This window comes from Aphis gossypii, chromosome 2 (assembly GCF_020184175.1).
Source record: "Aphis gossypii isolate Hap1 chromosome 2, ASM2018417v2, whole genome shotgun sequence".
NCBI classification, from domain to species: Eukaryota; Metazoa; Arthropoda; class Insecta; order Hemiptera; family Aphididae; genus Aphis; species Aphis gossypii.
Window position 1 is genome coordinate 26653196 of NC_065531.1, and position 13833 is coordinate 26667028.

The window sequence follows — 13833 nt, forward strand, 5'->3', positions numbered from 1 at the left end:
ACAATCAGTCTGTACGTGTGTTTCGATTAAATCTACTATAAACACGTACCATAATGATCTCTTTGTCCCAACAACCATAGACGCCACCCGGACCTTCTACGAACGTTTCCACTCGAACTACACTCCAACCATTGTAATCCTTCAATATCCGATTTAACTGTTTGTGGTATCCCAGGTGACCCCGATGACATTTAAAACGGAAACGGTGTCGTGACCTTTTAAGTGATTAAAATCAACCACGAAGTTCTGTCAAAAAGGACGGTTTTTTTAGTTTGAGACTTCTTACTACTGTTAAAATATACTTCATCACTTTCGCTTATTATTGTAAAATAATTATTTACACACTGTGTAATGTATATATTATTAAACAAAAAAAAAAAATCAGTAATATTTGTTTGACATGATAATAAATATATATATAATGAAATCACATTTTATAATAAAAACGTAGCTTAAAATAAATAAATAAATTAATAAATTAATAATAAATAAATAAATAAGTTAATTAAGTATACATACGTAATATATATAATATATTATAACTTATACATATACATATAGGTACAATGTACATTGTACACGCTTATACCATAGTCAACAACTAATGTGCATGTGCTTATTTTGTTCCTCTTCTATCGGTACATACGATAATAATAAATATTAATAAATTAAATCTTAGATTCAGATAATCTCGGGGGAATAAATAATATTTAAATTTTATTCGTAATGTTTATGTTTTTAGAATATTTTTTCATATTGTGTTTTTAGTGTGTGTATTGTATAAGTCGTAAAAAGCAAACGCACAAAAGTTGTTGGAAATGCCTCATTAGAAACTAATTAGGCATTAGTATGTATACAATAATAATAATAATAACGACTAATTATTCGACTATATAAAAAGAAGTACAACGTAATAATAATATTTAAGTTATACCTATATATACTACTAAAATAATTTATAGTATTATTTTGTATGTATGAAATAGACGATAATTACCTATCGAAAATAAATAACATAATATATATATGGCTCATTCTCTTAAGTCTATAAATTGTAATAATATTCGATACAAGTGTGTTATATTATATTTTGTAAGACGTATTTTGTTACTATAAAATATAGATATTACACCGTGGATACAATATCGTAAATGTAAACTGTACAGTGCTGGGTGGGGATGAGGACATGGACACCAGCAGTCGCGATAGTGAGTGTCATTATTTCCTCTCTCTCAAACTCTTTCACTATATCTAATAAATTTATAAATATAATATTTAAAAGCTCAAGAAAAAGTATACAATGTATAATATTATATTGGCCGTTAACGTATATTTATTTTATTTTGAACGTGTTTAATTAGTCTAAAGCGATGCGCGTTTGGATTATATCGAAACGAAAACAGACTTATATAAACCTATACAATTAATATAGTAATAATATAAAATTTTACGCGCGGTGGGCATACGTATTATATACCTATACGATATTATATGCTTGCGGTTATTGTATAGCGATAAACACGTTTATTGTAGGGCGCGGGAAAGCGATAGATTTTAGTTAAATCAAAAAAAATAGTCTAAATAATCGGATTAAAACTTATACCCGATAGATAAAAAGCATAATGTTTTAAAATTTTAAAAATATAATACCTCTCGTTAGACCTCAGTGATGACGGGTTTTTAGCACTCTCACAATATTTAAGTGATACGTTCTAGAAAAAAGAAGCGTGCGAACGGGATGCATATTTTTTGAGGTCGGAGTTTTATTTTTCCACGTGTGACGACGGCGCTCTCGAATTACCGAATACTATATTATATTATAAGGTATAGTGTGTTATAGCGTCGACGGTCCGGCGCAAATGATAAGTCGTAATAATTCTATGATAATGGAACTAGATGGCAAAAACGAACGACGTGGCGACTCGTAAGTCGATACGTTCCCCCGGGTGTAAATTACGATATTGGACGATGAATGGAAAGAAAGGATAACGAAAGAAAAATAATAATAAATAATGCACGTACCTATACTCAATTATTATATATATAGGTATTATGACGTTATACAATAAGTATATTATATATTGAATCGTAAGATGCGATACGACCGCGATGATGAATAGCGTCGGACTCGATGATGGAAAATCGAAACGAGAGACAACGATCGTCATAAAGCGAGGATGGGGTTGAGGCATAAGAGGGGGATCACGAAGGATATTTAACCGTTTTTAATACGGTTTAACGCCCGTTATGTCCGACTTAAAATGTTTATATACCTATCTATAATGTTATTTGGGGGGTAGCTTTGGCTTACTATATGTAATAATATAATATCTACGTCTACTAAGTATAATATAATTATAATTATGGCGTTTCGTTTGTGCGACGGTCGTGACTTTTATTTTTTTAAGATTTTGGTTTTCTTTTTTTTTGTAATTGCGTTTTAACTCTCACCCACCGCGATGCCCACCATTGACTCGACCGCGGAAGTGAGCCGGAAATGGCGTAAACAATCACGACGAGTATGCCGGGTGCATAACGGCCGACTTGTGCATGGTCTGTGGTTGCAGTGTGGGGTTGGTGCAAGCCACTTGTGCGTTTTTTCGGCGCTGCGGCATGGATCTGATGCGCAAGCACAGGTACGCGGATACCAGACAGGACACCAGCAGGATGCCGAGAAGGACGACCAGCGTGGCGGAGAATCCGACCGTAGTCATGCAGATCATTGACGAACCCGGTTCGACGGTTCTGACAGGGAACACCATGGTATTGGTGGCCGAGCTGTTTGCGGAGTCGTCCAGGGCGAACGTCAGGTCACCCGTGGATACTACTTTGATGACGCGGTTGACGCCCACGGCTTCTTGTTCGGTGGAGGCGGCGGTGCTGGTGCTGGCGGTGGTGCTGGTGGCGGCTGACCTACGGTGAAGTCTCGGTCGGACGCGTCTTTCGTCTCTGGGATGGGCCGAACCAATGCGGGCGTATACGTCTAGGGGCGCGGGTGGTGGACCGTACTCTGCTGGTCCCACAGCCGGATGGTGGGCAGATAGCAGATTACCATGTTGAGCGCTGAGTATGGCGTTGGAGTCCGAACATTGATCCGGGCACTGGTACCGACATATCTGTATGGTGCACTGGAAGTGTACTTCCATCGAGTCTGGGAACTTGAACGCCTGGAAGTGTGCATACGACAGAACGGATGCGCTGGCACCGAAGTTCTTGATCTTGGTGAATCGGGACATGAGCTTGCCGCGAGTCACGCAACCCTTCTGGTCCACGAGTTGAATGGGTGCCCGTTTGCCGTCGTGAGCCATGCAGTTCCGCACAAGCATGTCGAACTTGGAGTCGTCGTCTTTGATCGCCAGTACCATGGTCATGGTCTGTCCGATTTTCACCAACCCGGAGACTTCGGAAGCCCATGGTCCCTTGCCGACCTTGTTAGAACAGAAAGAGAAAAATAAATAGCGAAAAACGAATCAAATATTATTATTAGTATAAATGTATAATGGACATTGGACATATTTAGGGTAAAATGGATAAATGGACTAAAAGTGGTTGATTTAGAGAGGACTTAAAAATAATGTCTCTCTTTTTAGCTCTCTCATATAAAAATATATTATACACTTTACGTTTAGCTTCACTAGCTTTAATATTATAATGAATTTACGTAATAATATATGATATTAAAACTAGAAAAGTAATAACAGTGACTGTATATTGTTGAATTTAATAATTTTTTTTGAGAGAATTTGTGAAATATTACAATTTTAAAATAAAAATGCTTCCAAAAATGTTACAAAAAATAAAGTTTGTTGTTAACATTAATTCATTTTGATATTAGAATTAACGAATTTATAGATGTAAACTATTGTCTATTAGCTAGTTGTGTACAGTGCATTTTTTAATTTTTATATAAAGCAGGCAATAATATATGCAGGCGAGACTTCTTCTTACGAGAACACTCAAGAGTTATATTCGTCAAAATATATTGAAAGTAATAGCGTCGTCCGTTTGTTAAATTAAATTATTATAAGAGATAATATTTGACCTATTATTGAATTTAATAAACGTTATCTGCGATACTATCTCATGCGTTTTCTTCAAAATTTCATTAGTATAATGCTAGTTGTATGATGATTTAGTACCAAAAAATTAGATCGACGAAATAGATAGTTTAGTCAAAATCTTAGTCGAAACGTATAGAAGATACAAAGCATATAATAATACATTATAAAATAATATCTATGGTGTAAATGATATACTCGCGTGGTATATATTATTATCATGCGTTTTCGAATACGATTATTCGCGATATTGATGGTTAAATATTATAACTGTAAACGGCATATAATATTGACTGCATGATGTATAATTATATTTTGCCGCTTTCAAAGTAGTGCAAAATTGAAAATTCATATTTACGCGGTTGTATATTATAATTATTGATATGTAGATTGTGGTGGGTATATCTATGTTTAGAATTTGCATAATAAAACTAGTATCAGATTTTAGAAATTCGAGCGTAAGGAGATAAAAATTATCACCTCATTTAAATATTAATGATGGCACGTTATTGACGATCGAATTATATTCGTAACTAACTATATGCGCACCGTGTGTTATTATTTACATACTACTTTCATAAAATCGACTTGCGTGTGCAAAATTAATTAGTATTCATTGAGTTGAATCGTTGTAATAAATAACCAGCAATAAGTATAATAATGATATAAAATTTTAAATTTAATTTTGGAGACATTAAAAGAGAAAGAAAATTCAATTTAAATAGTATTATTGCGGATATCCGCATTAAATAAAGCCCATTTACTACTATATTATTAATTATTTGTCAAGATAAAATGTCTACAGTGGTGGCACGGGTGATAATTTTGTTTTTAGCACTTTTTTTTACGATCGGAACCTAAATGTGATAAATGTTATTACAATGTTATAACAGAGGATTTTTTTTAATCATATATTATTCAATAGGTATCTTAACAAATATATATATAATATATATATTAAAATATTATACATTTTATAAACGATTCGTCGTCGTCAGCACAAATTACAATCGTGGCTATCACATATTATAATATTACAGCCTTGATTGAGGCTAAAACGGTCGCATCGAAATAATAATATATATGTAGTAAATATAAATAGTGTAATAAATTACTTGTATTTGCATCCAACATCCAACGTTGTCTCCGGCAAAGTCTGCTCTGACTACATCCAACATGTCAACCGGGAACGGCCTGAACGTGACTGACTTCTCGTACTGGTCGTGCCACGTGCACCTGAGTTTCCGGGCTTGGTCCCAGACCTCTTGCACTTGCGGATCGTACTGGATGACGACAATGTTCTCGAAGTAGGTGCCGGATCCAGAGTCAGCTCCGTACCCGTATAGACCGTTCTCGGTGTTGCCGGAAGTGCCACACGCGTGCACACCGATCTCGAAGTTGACGGACGTCCGGCCTAAACCGGCGGGTAAGTGCACGCAATTACCGTTGCTGTAGTGGCCTTTACTGAATACGATTCCGTAGAACGGCTTATCGAAACTCAGGAATACCTTCATCGAGTTCTTCTCGCACTTGACGTCCAGTGACACGATTTTTGGCATGTCAGCAGACACGCTGCTCGGCCACGGGTCACCGAGTGCGTTTCCTACCGGGCCGGCCGAGTATACCTTGTCCATGGCCTCGGACTGTTGAGCGACCAATTGTTGTTGCTGTTGCTGTTGCTGTAAAGATGGTGGTGGCGGTGGTGGTCCGTGATAGTTGTGGTGGTGATACTTGCTGGACTGCTGTTGGGGAGGTTGAGACTGCTGCTGAGGTGGCGGCGGACCGCGGTTCAGTGGTGGATGACCGCGAACAGGTGCCGACTGTGGTTTCAAGTAGTTGTGTTTGGCTATGGAACCGGACGCGTCCTGATCTTCCACGTCGTCACCGGTCTCCATGGCCAGCTGGTCGGGATTGTGCGCCTCCATCGCGTCATCTCGTTTCTGTGCCGAAGACTGCATCGGCCCGTGTTGCAGCTGCATTGGCTGTTGGTCGGATGCCTGTTGTAGCAGATCGTCGATTGATTGCGACGTCCCGGAAATAGCTTCGACCACGTCCACTTCTTCCGTCATCTGTAAGCCGTAAACGTGCACGTTGGAAATGAAAAAAAAATCAAATAAAACAATGAGAACGATGGAGAGAGGAAAGAAAAACAATTTTAAAAATCGAGCAGTATACGTATTGTATTATACATGGTGATTTATAAAGCACGCTTAATTTAAATAATTTTATTATTAAACGAAAAAATAAGGGTAAATATACTTGGTAAATTACTCTGCTTATTAAATTTCAAAATTATAAGTGAGATTTTTTTAGAATATGTTGTGGCATTCCAACTTTTATCGGATATTTTATTTTGTCGTGACCGGACGAGTGTGTCCGTGATTACGAGTCGGTATATCGTAAAATCTAATATAAATTTGTATCAGTTCAACGCGTCACGTCCACAATATTAATCAATGTATAGATATTAGATATAGATATAAATCTTTCATAGTTTGGGGCAATCACGGTTACCGAATTGTCCATAAAAAGTTGAAAATTCTATTTAAAAAATTACATCATATTGTCTTTTAATTTTTTATATATGCTATATGTTCCGGTGAGATTTATATAAAATCTTCAAAACTAGCGGTTGAATTAAAAAGCTTAGAACAATTATCAGAAAAAATATAATGTAATATCGAAACCTCTATTCGAGTATCTTTTAAAATGAGTTCTATGAATTTGAAATAAAATAGCTTTTGAATTTATAAATCGAACTAAACAAGTACAACGAACATAATATTGTAATTAAATAATTTATTTTAGTTTTATTGTGCATCACAAGGAATGCTAATAATTAAACGATTAACTATATATACCTATTTTGACCCACTCGGAACATTATTCAAAGGTCGTTTCCGGGATAGATTTATGAAATTTCAATTTCCCCGCGATACATGTTATTGTATATTAAAGTCATATTATAGAGGATACCTATTAGTCGGCAACTACCGTGGCGGTAAACCTCGTTGTATTTAATACTATAGTATATAGATCGCGGAGAACTACTTTCGAAAAACGCGAAAGTCGTAAAGGATACATGACCACGCGTACACACATCATATTATTGTATTATATTGTTGTAAATATTATTATAGGTACCTATAATGTATCTTAACTTAATACGAAACAGCTGGCGAACGATAAATCAACGAAATAATCGTTTTTTGGTGGACTCTCGATGTGAAATCATACAATGATATCGTTTTATTTGTATATTTCTTTTTTAACAGTATTTTATACGCGCGTTTAATAAGAATAATATTATTATTATGACGCGTGCACGAGGAAATGTGTTTATATTGTTTGCGCGCGTAAACGATACTCGATATTATGCTGCTTAACGGTACCATAAAGGTTACCTAACCATAACGAGTAGACAGCACTGCGTATATATAATATAAGATCTATATTCCACAGAGTGAGTACGTATATATACAACAGTAATACGGTATAATTGTCCATAACGTTGTATCTATGTATTATTATATATATATACCGCGTGCCCCGTATCAATTAAATAGACCAATGGTATTAATGACTGCGTCGTATATGATACGCGTAGTTATATATTTTTGTGTCGCCACTTCGACGACGACGTACTCCAACCTCTATACAGACGTCAGCTGCAGTTGCTCGCGATGAATCGTTATTAATGTTTTTTTTTCAAACGTTTTACTCAAAACGACGAGTTACTTATACGCCGTGTGTATGTGCTTAGATATATGTAATAGTATGTAATATTATTGTTTGGGGGTAAGTATACTCACGCTGTATGCCAGAAAGCAAAACATCAGTGATAGTCTGAGGATCATTTTTAGTCTTTGCGATCTTATTGAACAATCTGAAAACATAAACATATTTAATTATAACAATTTTTATAATGTAAAAATACTGGTAAATATAATATTATAAACAAGCGGATCGGAGCAGTAGGTATGGAGTATATAGAGTATAGATGACGTAAAAACATCCCCGTGTGAATAATGACAGTGATATTCGACTGGGGTGTGACGACTGAAGGGGAAAGTTAAAATGTGAAATCGATTCAATGCGAAAAAAATTCGTCTTTCGAAAAGGCTGCCGCAGAAGGATCGATGGAACGTGCGTGCGTGCGAGTGTGTGATATGGACTGCCGTAGTGTGTATAATAGCTGCAGTAGTACCTATATGCAGTGTAGATATACAGGTCGTTTGACCGCTTTGATTAAAAAAAAAATAAATAAATAAAATAACGATTTCCTTCCAGTCCCGGGCCGTGCTGCCTACTTTTGTGCACTAGTGCTGCAGTTCGCGTATTCCGTACATAGATGGGTAAGGAAAAAAAACCGTCAGACAGATGATTCCGGTTTTCGCGCTCGTCTCTACGTTCCGCGGTGGCACATCCTGTTCACCGGGAAACCTGGAGAGAAACACTAGTGACACACTAGGACATATATGTGTGTAAATCGTCCGTTTTTACCAGTACGTGATCGTTAACAATGCCGGTCATCGATATACGACACACACACATACACATACAATATATACACACACAAACTGCATCTCGGGGTAATAAGAAAAATAAAATATATATGTATTATTTAATGACCATATATGTTATAGGGCTTATGAATCGAAAAGAAAAATACGAAATGAACTTTCTCAAACGTCTTTGAGCCGGATAACCTTTCAAAAACGTCGACCGAGCATCGATCTATACGAGCGTATAATATTATCATCATCCGTACCATACTACAGTGTATTATCAACCTATATGCGTACGGGTTTTGTGCGAACTTTGCAAACCACTATGGTTATTATAGCGATCACGAGAATTATTTAGATCATCGAGAGGGAATATATAATATTATAATTATATTTAAATAGGAATAACGTGTTTCATAATTCGATAATAATTAAGAACGAACGCTGCTCAACTTCCGAAATCCGGTTTTATGGTCACAGCCGGTGTGCGGCCCGTGAGTGGGTCAGTGTTCTTCTTAAAATAAATAAATAAATAAATAAATAAAATGGGATAAAAGTCTAAGCAGTCTCTCCCGACTAGGTTACCGTGCTACTACGCATTATGTATGTCGAACATTTTTATGGTAATATATTATATTATATGTTTAGGTCAAGTACCCGAGAGAAAACGCCGGCAGCTGCAGCGGTTGAGCCCGGGCTGCCGATGCCTGCTCGCCCGCTCCCAGCGTCGATCAGTGAACGTGATTTTCAATAGCCGCGATCACGTTTTGTTTCTACGAAACTATTATAATATATACGTACCACCGCCTATTCTCTTTTCTACGCCAATCGATCGGTTTGCGCATGATGACGATAATAATATGGTAAAAATTGGCGGATGTAAATCTTATATTATACCAATGGCTAGTTGGCCCGGGCGCCAGGTGCTCCCCTCGGGGTTTTCTGGGTCAGATTTCTGATCGATTTATTACCCCCTTTCCCTGCGATTGACCCACAAAAACGGCGTGATGTGTATCAAAAACACAAAACCGTTTAACAGCAAAATCGTATTGCAATGTGACGAAAAATTGTAGGTACACCGCAATACGATGTCCGTCGTAATTATATGAAACAGAGTCAATACGAAAATTACAATAATATGCAGGCGACCTAATTCGTGGTCCCATGTTTGAAAAAAAAATAAGTATACAAATAATATTTTTAGTAATGAAAAAAAAAAATGAATACACCTATATACGCAGCAGACGTAAAGTGCATCGATGGCCGATGCCAAAAAATATCGCTTTACACTGCTTCGTATATTAAACCACGTCGATTACCTTTATATTTGCCTAGATACAAGTCGACAGTATACGGACGTTTTGATTTATGCTCGACCTGCTACACGTTTTATATTATAAAAATGTACATATGTCATTTGAAAAATTGGAGTCCTACGTTCAGTCTAACATACCATACGCATTATTAAGTAGTATCGTCGCAGCAGCATTGATTGTCATTCGTTCACGCCTATGTATACATATTATATATTCGGCTTTTCGATAAATCCGTATCCGTCTTACAGTATCCCATATCCAATTATATTATGATTTTGGTTGTACCCGGGTACTATTTGGTATATTTGGTACATTATGATTGCGACGGTATACTTAGGTGTATAGACGTTGGTATGTACGAGTATATATACGATCGCATACGTTTCTCGTAACGGTGCTGTTAAACTGTGACTCAATCGTACACTAAACAACCTCCCCTTGTCATCTGTCCCGTGTTTTACTACTCGTAACGATATGTACAAAATAATAATAATATAATAACAATATATGGCCTCTGCCAGCTTACGTGACTGTGCATACGTAATGCACATGCATATTATAACCGCGCGGATTAGTCTACGACAAAATAGTTTTTGTTCGACACGAGCATTGTCTCCCGAGTTTCATAGCTTTCTATTTTTGCTAGACGCGTTGCCGCAGCATCCCGCGACACGGACCCCTATGGATCGCTGTAACGCCCTTCTAAGTTTCACTGTCGCGAAATCGGACAATCGACATCGACATCGGAAAAAATTAAAAGATTACAAACTCGCAAATAGATCATTCGAATAATATTATACTATTATCGTTGCAGATGTGTGTGCTCCTCCTACTGTATATTAAGATCGCGGTCGTCGCACGTACATCGGTTATTATTGAACTGATTAATATCGCGTTCTGGGCCACTTCCAGAAACGATATTTTATGATAATGTTATTGGAAATATTTTGATATGGTTATGATTTAATTATTGTCGTTCGAGTCGATGAACAGTGGTATATAATATAATAATATATATTAACTATAATATTATGGTTTCCTGTATATTATAATACATCAAACTTTTTAACACAAAATTACACAGTTATTAACTCATAAATCGTGTCGTTGCATCCATTATTTGCTCTATATATTCACTCCAAATCACTATAAGTATACTGCCATCTCGTATAATTATATTGTATTTCATCGTATTATAAGCATTATATGTATATAATATATAATATATAATCTATATATAATATAGACATCAATCAGTTCGGACTCACGAAGAAAAATACATAAAGTTATAGTTAATTAACTTAATAAATCATTCTAATGAATATTAAAAACTACATTAGTTTTGATACTTGTTTATAAACCTTGATATATGCGATCTCGTGATATTTGTCGAAATACTTATGAAATTTACAAAATATATTACAACTATGATTTACTTTACTGCAATCGTTCAATGATAAATAATATACCATTATTCAATTATTTTTATACAGCTATATTACCTATATAATACACTTGTTATATTATATCTACCTTATTGACTATAGTAATAATATTATAAGCCACTAAATATGAATTAAATATTTTAAAACACGTCCAAATAAAAACAAATGTATGTGAAATCGTTGTGATTTTAACCATCGTTAGAAACAATATTTTTTATACATAGTATTCGACCTATGTAGGTTTTGAAAAACGCTTACAATTTATTTAGTTAATATAGATTTAAAGATTCAGTGGTGTTTAAATAATTAATGCGGTTTAGCTGTTCTTGAGTGTTTCCCATAATGTTTTATTCAAGAATAAGCATTAACAGAGGCAGTTGTTGTGGACTAAAATAATTGATAAATAGTAAAAGTACTTATACAATATAATATTATTATTGTTCAATTTTTTAATTTATAGTAATTGTTTTTGAATTTTTTTTTATAGTTTTAGAAATGATATAACGCCTGTTTAATATTTAATGATTTACTAATCGAATTAATATATAAAATTTAATGCATACTAACATATTCCATAACAATTAACCACTGCTAAACTGAAAACGAATTGATTAGTATTATCCACGCGGAAACAGGTTTTAACATCTGAAGAGTAAGTACCTGCTTATTTATTATAATCGTTTTTATGATCATTTAGACGGAGTTCATTCATGCTTTACGTTGCCCGCGGATCTGTTGGATTCAAAATTTATAGGTCGTGTCAAAACTATTAATAATATTTAAGTAAAATAAGATATTGCTGAAAACGATTTTCACTCTTAGCCGACCGCTGTTTTTAGTTTGTGAGATGTTGTATAAACATTCGTCAATATATTTTTTACAAAAACACTAATATTTATTAAAACTAAACCGCATAAACAGAACTTTTGACATTATTTATATTTTTAAAACGTTTCAAAAACTATCATAAAGTCGAAACAAGTTCTTATAAAACGAAATAGTATTTATATGATATATTTATGTAGTTTAAAGTTAATTATTTTCTAAGATACTACAAAAACTATCCTCATATTAAAGTATATATGTGTGTATAATATAAGCATTTAAGTGAAAAATGACTACCTAATTAAACAATACTTGTTTGTAAATCACTATTAAGTTCATAACCTATATGTAGTATACATAGGTTTGTTGTAAATCGATAAGTTGCTCAATAACATGATACCTTTGAAATTGCACGTTTATAGAGATATATAATATAATGAATATCAGTGTTAAGAAAAACTAACTTATTATTCATATCAGATACAGAATAAGGAATAGTAAATAATCGAAATCTTACCTCAAAACAAGAAATCTGGTCTCACTAACGCGTAATAAGACAGCAACGTTTTGTTCTACGAAAACAAAACAACAGCACTATTGTAACACACTATTAACGATAACAACAACAAATATAAAAAAAAATTAAAATGTGTAAAAAAAATTTTCGGAAACTACAAAAAGTTCTAATGATTTTTAGACCGAACGAGCAGTTGACGCGACGGTTCCAAGACGATTAGTGATCGAGAACTCTTGGCCGGCGAGAAGAAAGGATCAATGAGATCCATCCATCTCTTAGTCGCGGTTAACTTTACAGGGGTCCGATGATGATATTGAAACGGCGACAACGTGTTTCCGTGTCCCCTTCCTCCTTCACGGACACTCACGATAGATACCAGCCACTTGGTCATGACCTAGACCTCAACAGGAACAAGTCGGATGGTCTGGTTTCATCAAAGCCCGCATAGCAATTAGTCTGAGTGTGTATGTGTATGTATGTGTGTGTGTGTGTGTGTGTGTGTGTGTGTGTGTGTGTGTGTGTGTACACTGTTCCTCTCTCTCCCCGTCTGCGCATGAGTATTTACTATACGTCTTTCTCTCCGTCTGTCTGTCTGTCTATCTCTCTCTCTCTTGCACTCTTTCACTTCCCAACGGCCCCGCACTCTGTCTCTGTCCATTTCTCCGCTGTTTCACTATGATTTTGTGCTTCATTGAAACTATTTGTACGGATATGGCTCGATAATGCTATTCTAAGATAATAATATAACGTATAGGCACTCCACGAAAGTAGTGTACATGCGCCAAAATGCATATACAGACGAGAGAAAAGTCCTACTGTCTAATTACACAATTGTGTAAACGCGTAGCCTTTATTTATTTTTAGTTGTGAAATTTTAACATTATAAAATCATATAACCTAATTTTGAACGAAATCTTTCGTAAATTATGATAGCAATGTAAAACGTAGCTAAATAAATTTATTTCCAAGTTAAAATATAGAGATTAGAGTATTAAATGGCTTTATAATACATCGAAATTATTATCACATTGTTAATATATATTATTATAAACATATTTTAAGCTAATATATACTTTGTACTATTTCGTGGCAATTCCTCATTATTAAACATCTTCTTATTGGGAACATATATATTTTTCGTTTAATATATTGATTTTTAAGATT

General features: G+C 34.9%; 1 protein-coding gene across 1 annotated transcript; it reads right to left on the bottom strand.

The window, feature by feature from the left end:
* Positions 1–388: 388 nt before the first annotated feature.
* Positions 389–12935, bottom strand: LOC114127278 (uncharacterized). The gene is made up of 4 exons (XM_027991469.2): positions 12670–12935; positions 7871–7944; positions 5174–6127; positions 389–3428 (listed from the first exon to the last, which is right to left on the bottom strand). Exons 2-4 carry the CDS (start codon positions 7913–7915, stop codon positions 2511–2513), a joined length of 1917 nt encoding a protein of 638 aa, XP_027847270.2. The 5' UTR covers positions 7916–7944; positions 12670–12935; the 3' UTR covers positions 389–2510.
* Positions 12936–13833: the final 898 nt, after the last annotated feature.

What these genes read in the sequence shown, in the direction of transcription:
- LOC114127278 (XM_027991469.2), bottom strand. Translation starts at nt 7,915, where the DNA reads ATGATCCTCAGACTATCACTGATGTTTTGCTTTCTGGCATACAGC. An exon ending in TTTGCTTTCTGGCATACAGC is followed by an intron (nt 6,128 to 7,870) that starts GTGAGTATACTT and finishes TACGGCTTACAG; the next exon opens with ATGACGGAAGAAGTGGACGT. An exon ending in GATGTTGGATGCAAATACAA is followed by an intron (nt 3,429 to 5,173) that starts GTAATTTATTAC and finishes TGTTCTAACAAG; the next exon opens with GTCGGCAAGGGACCATGGGC.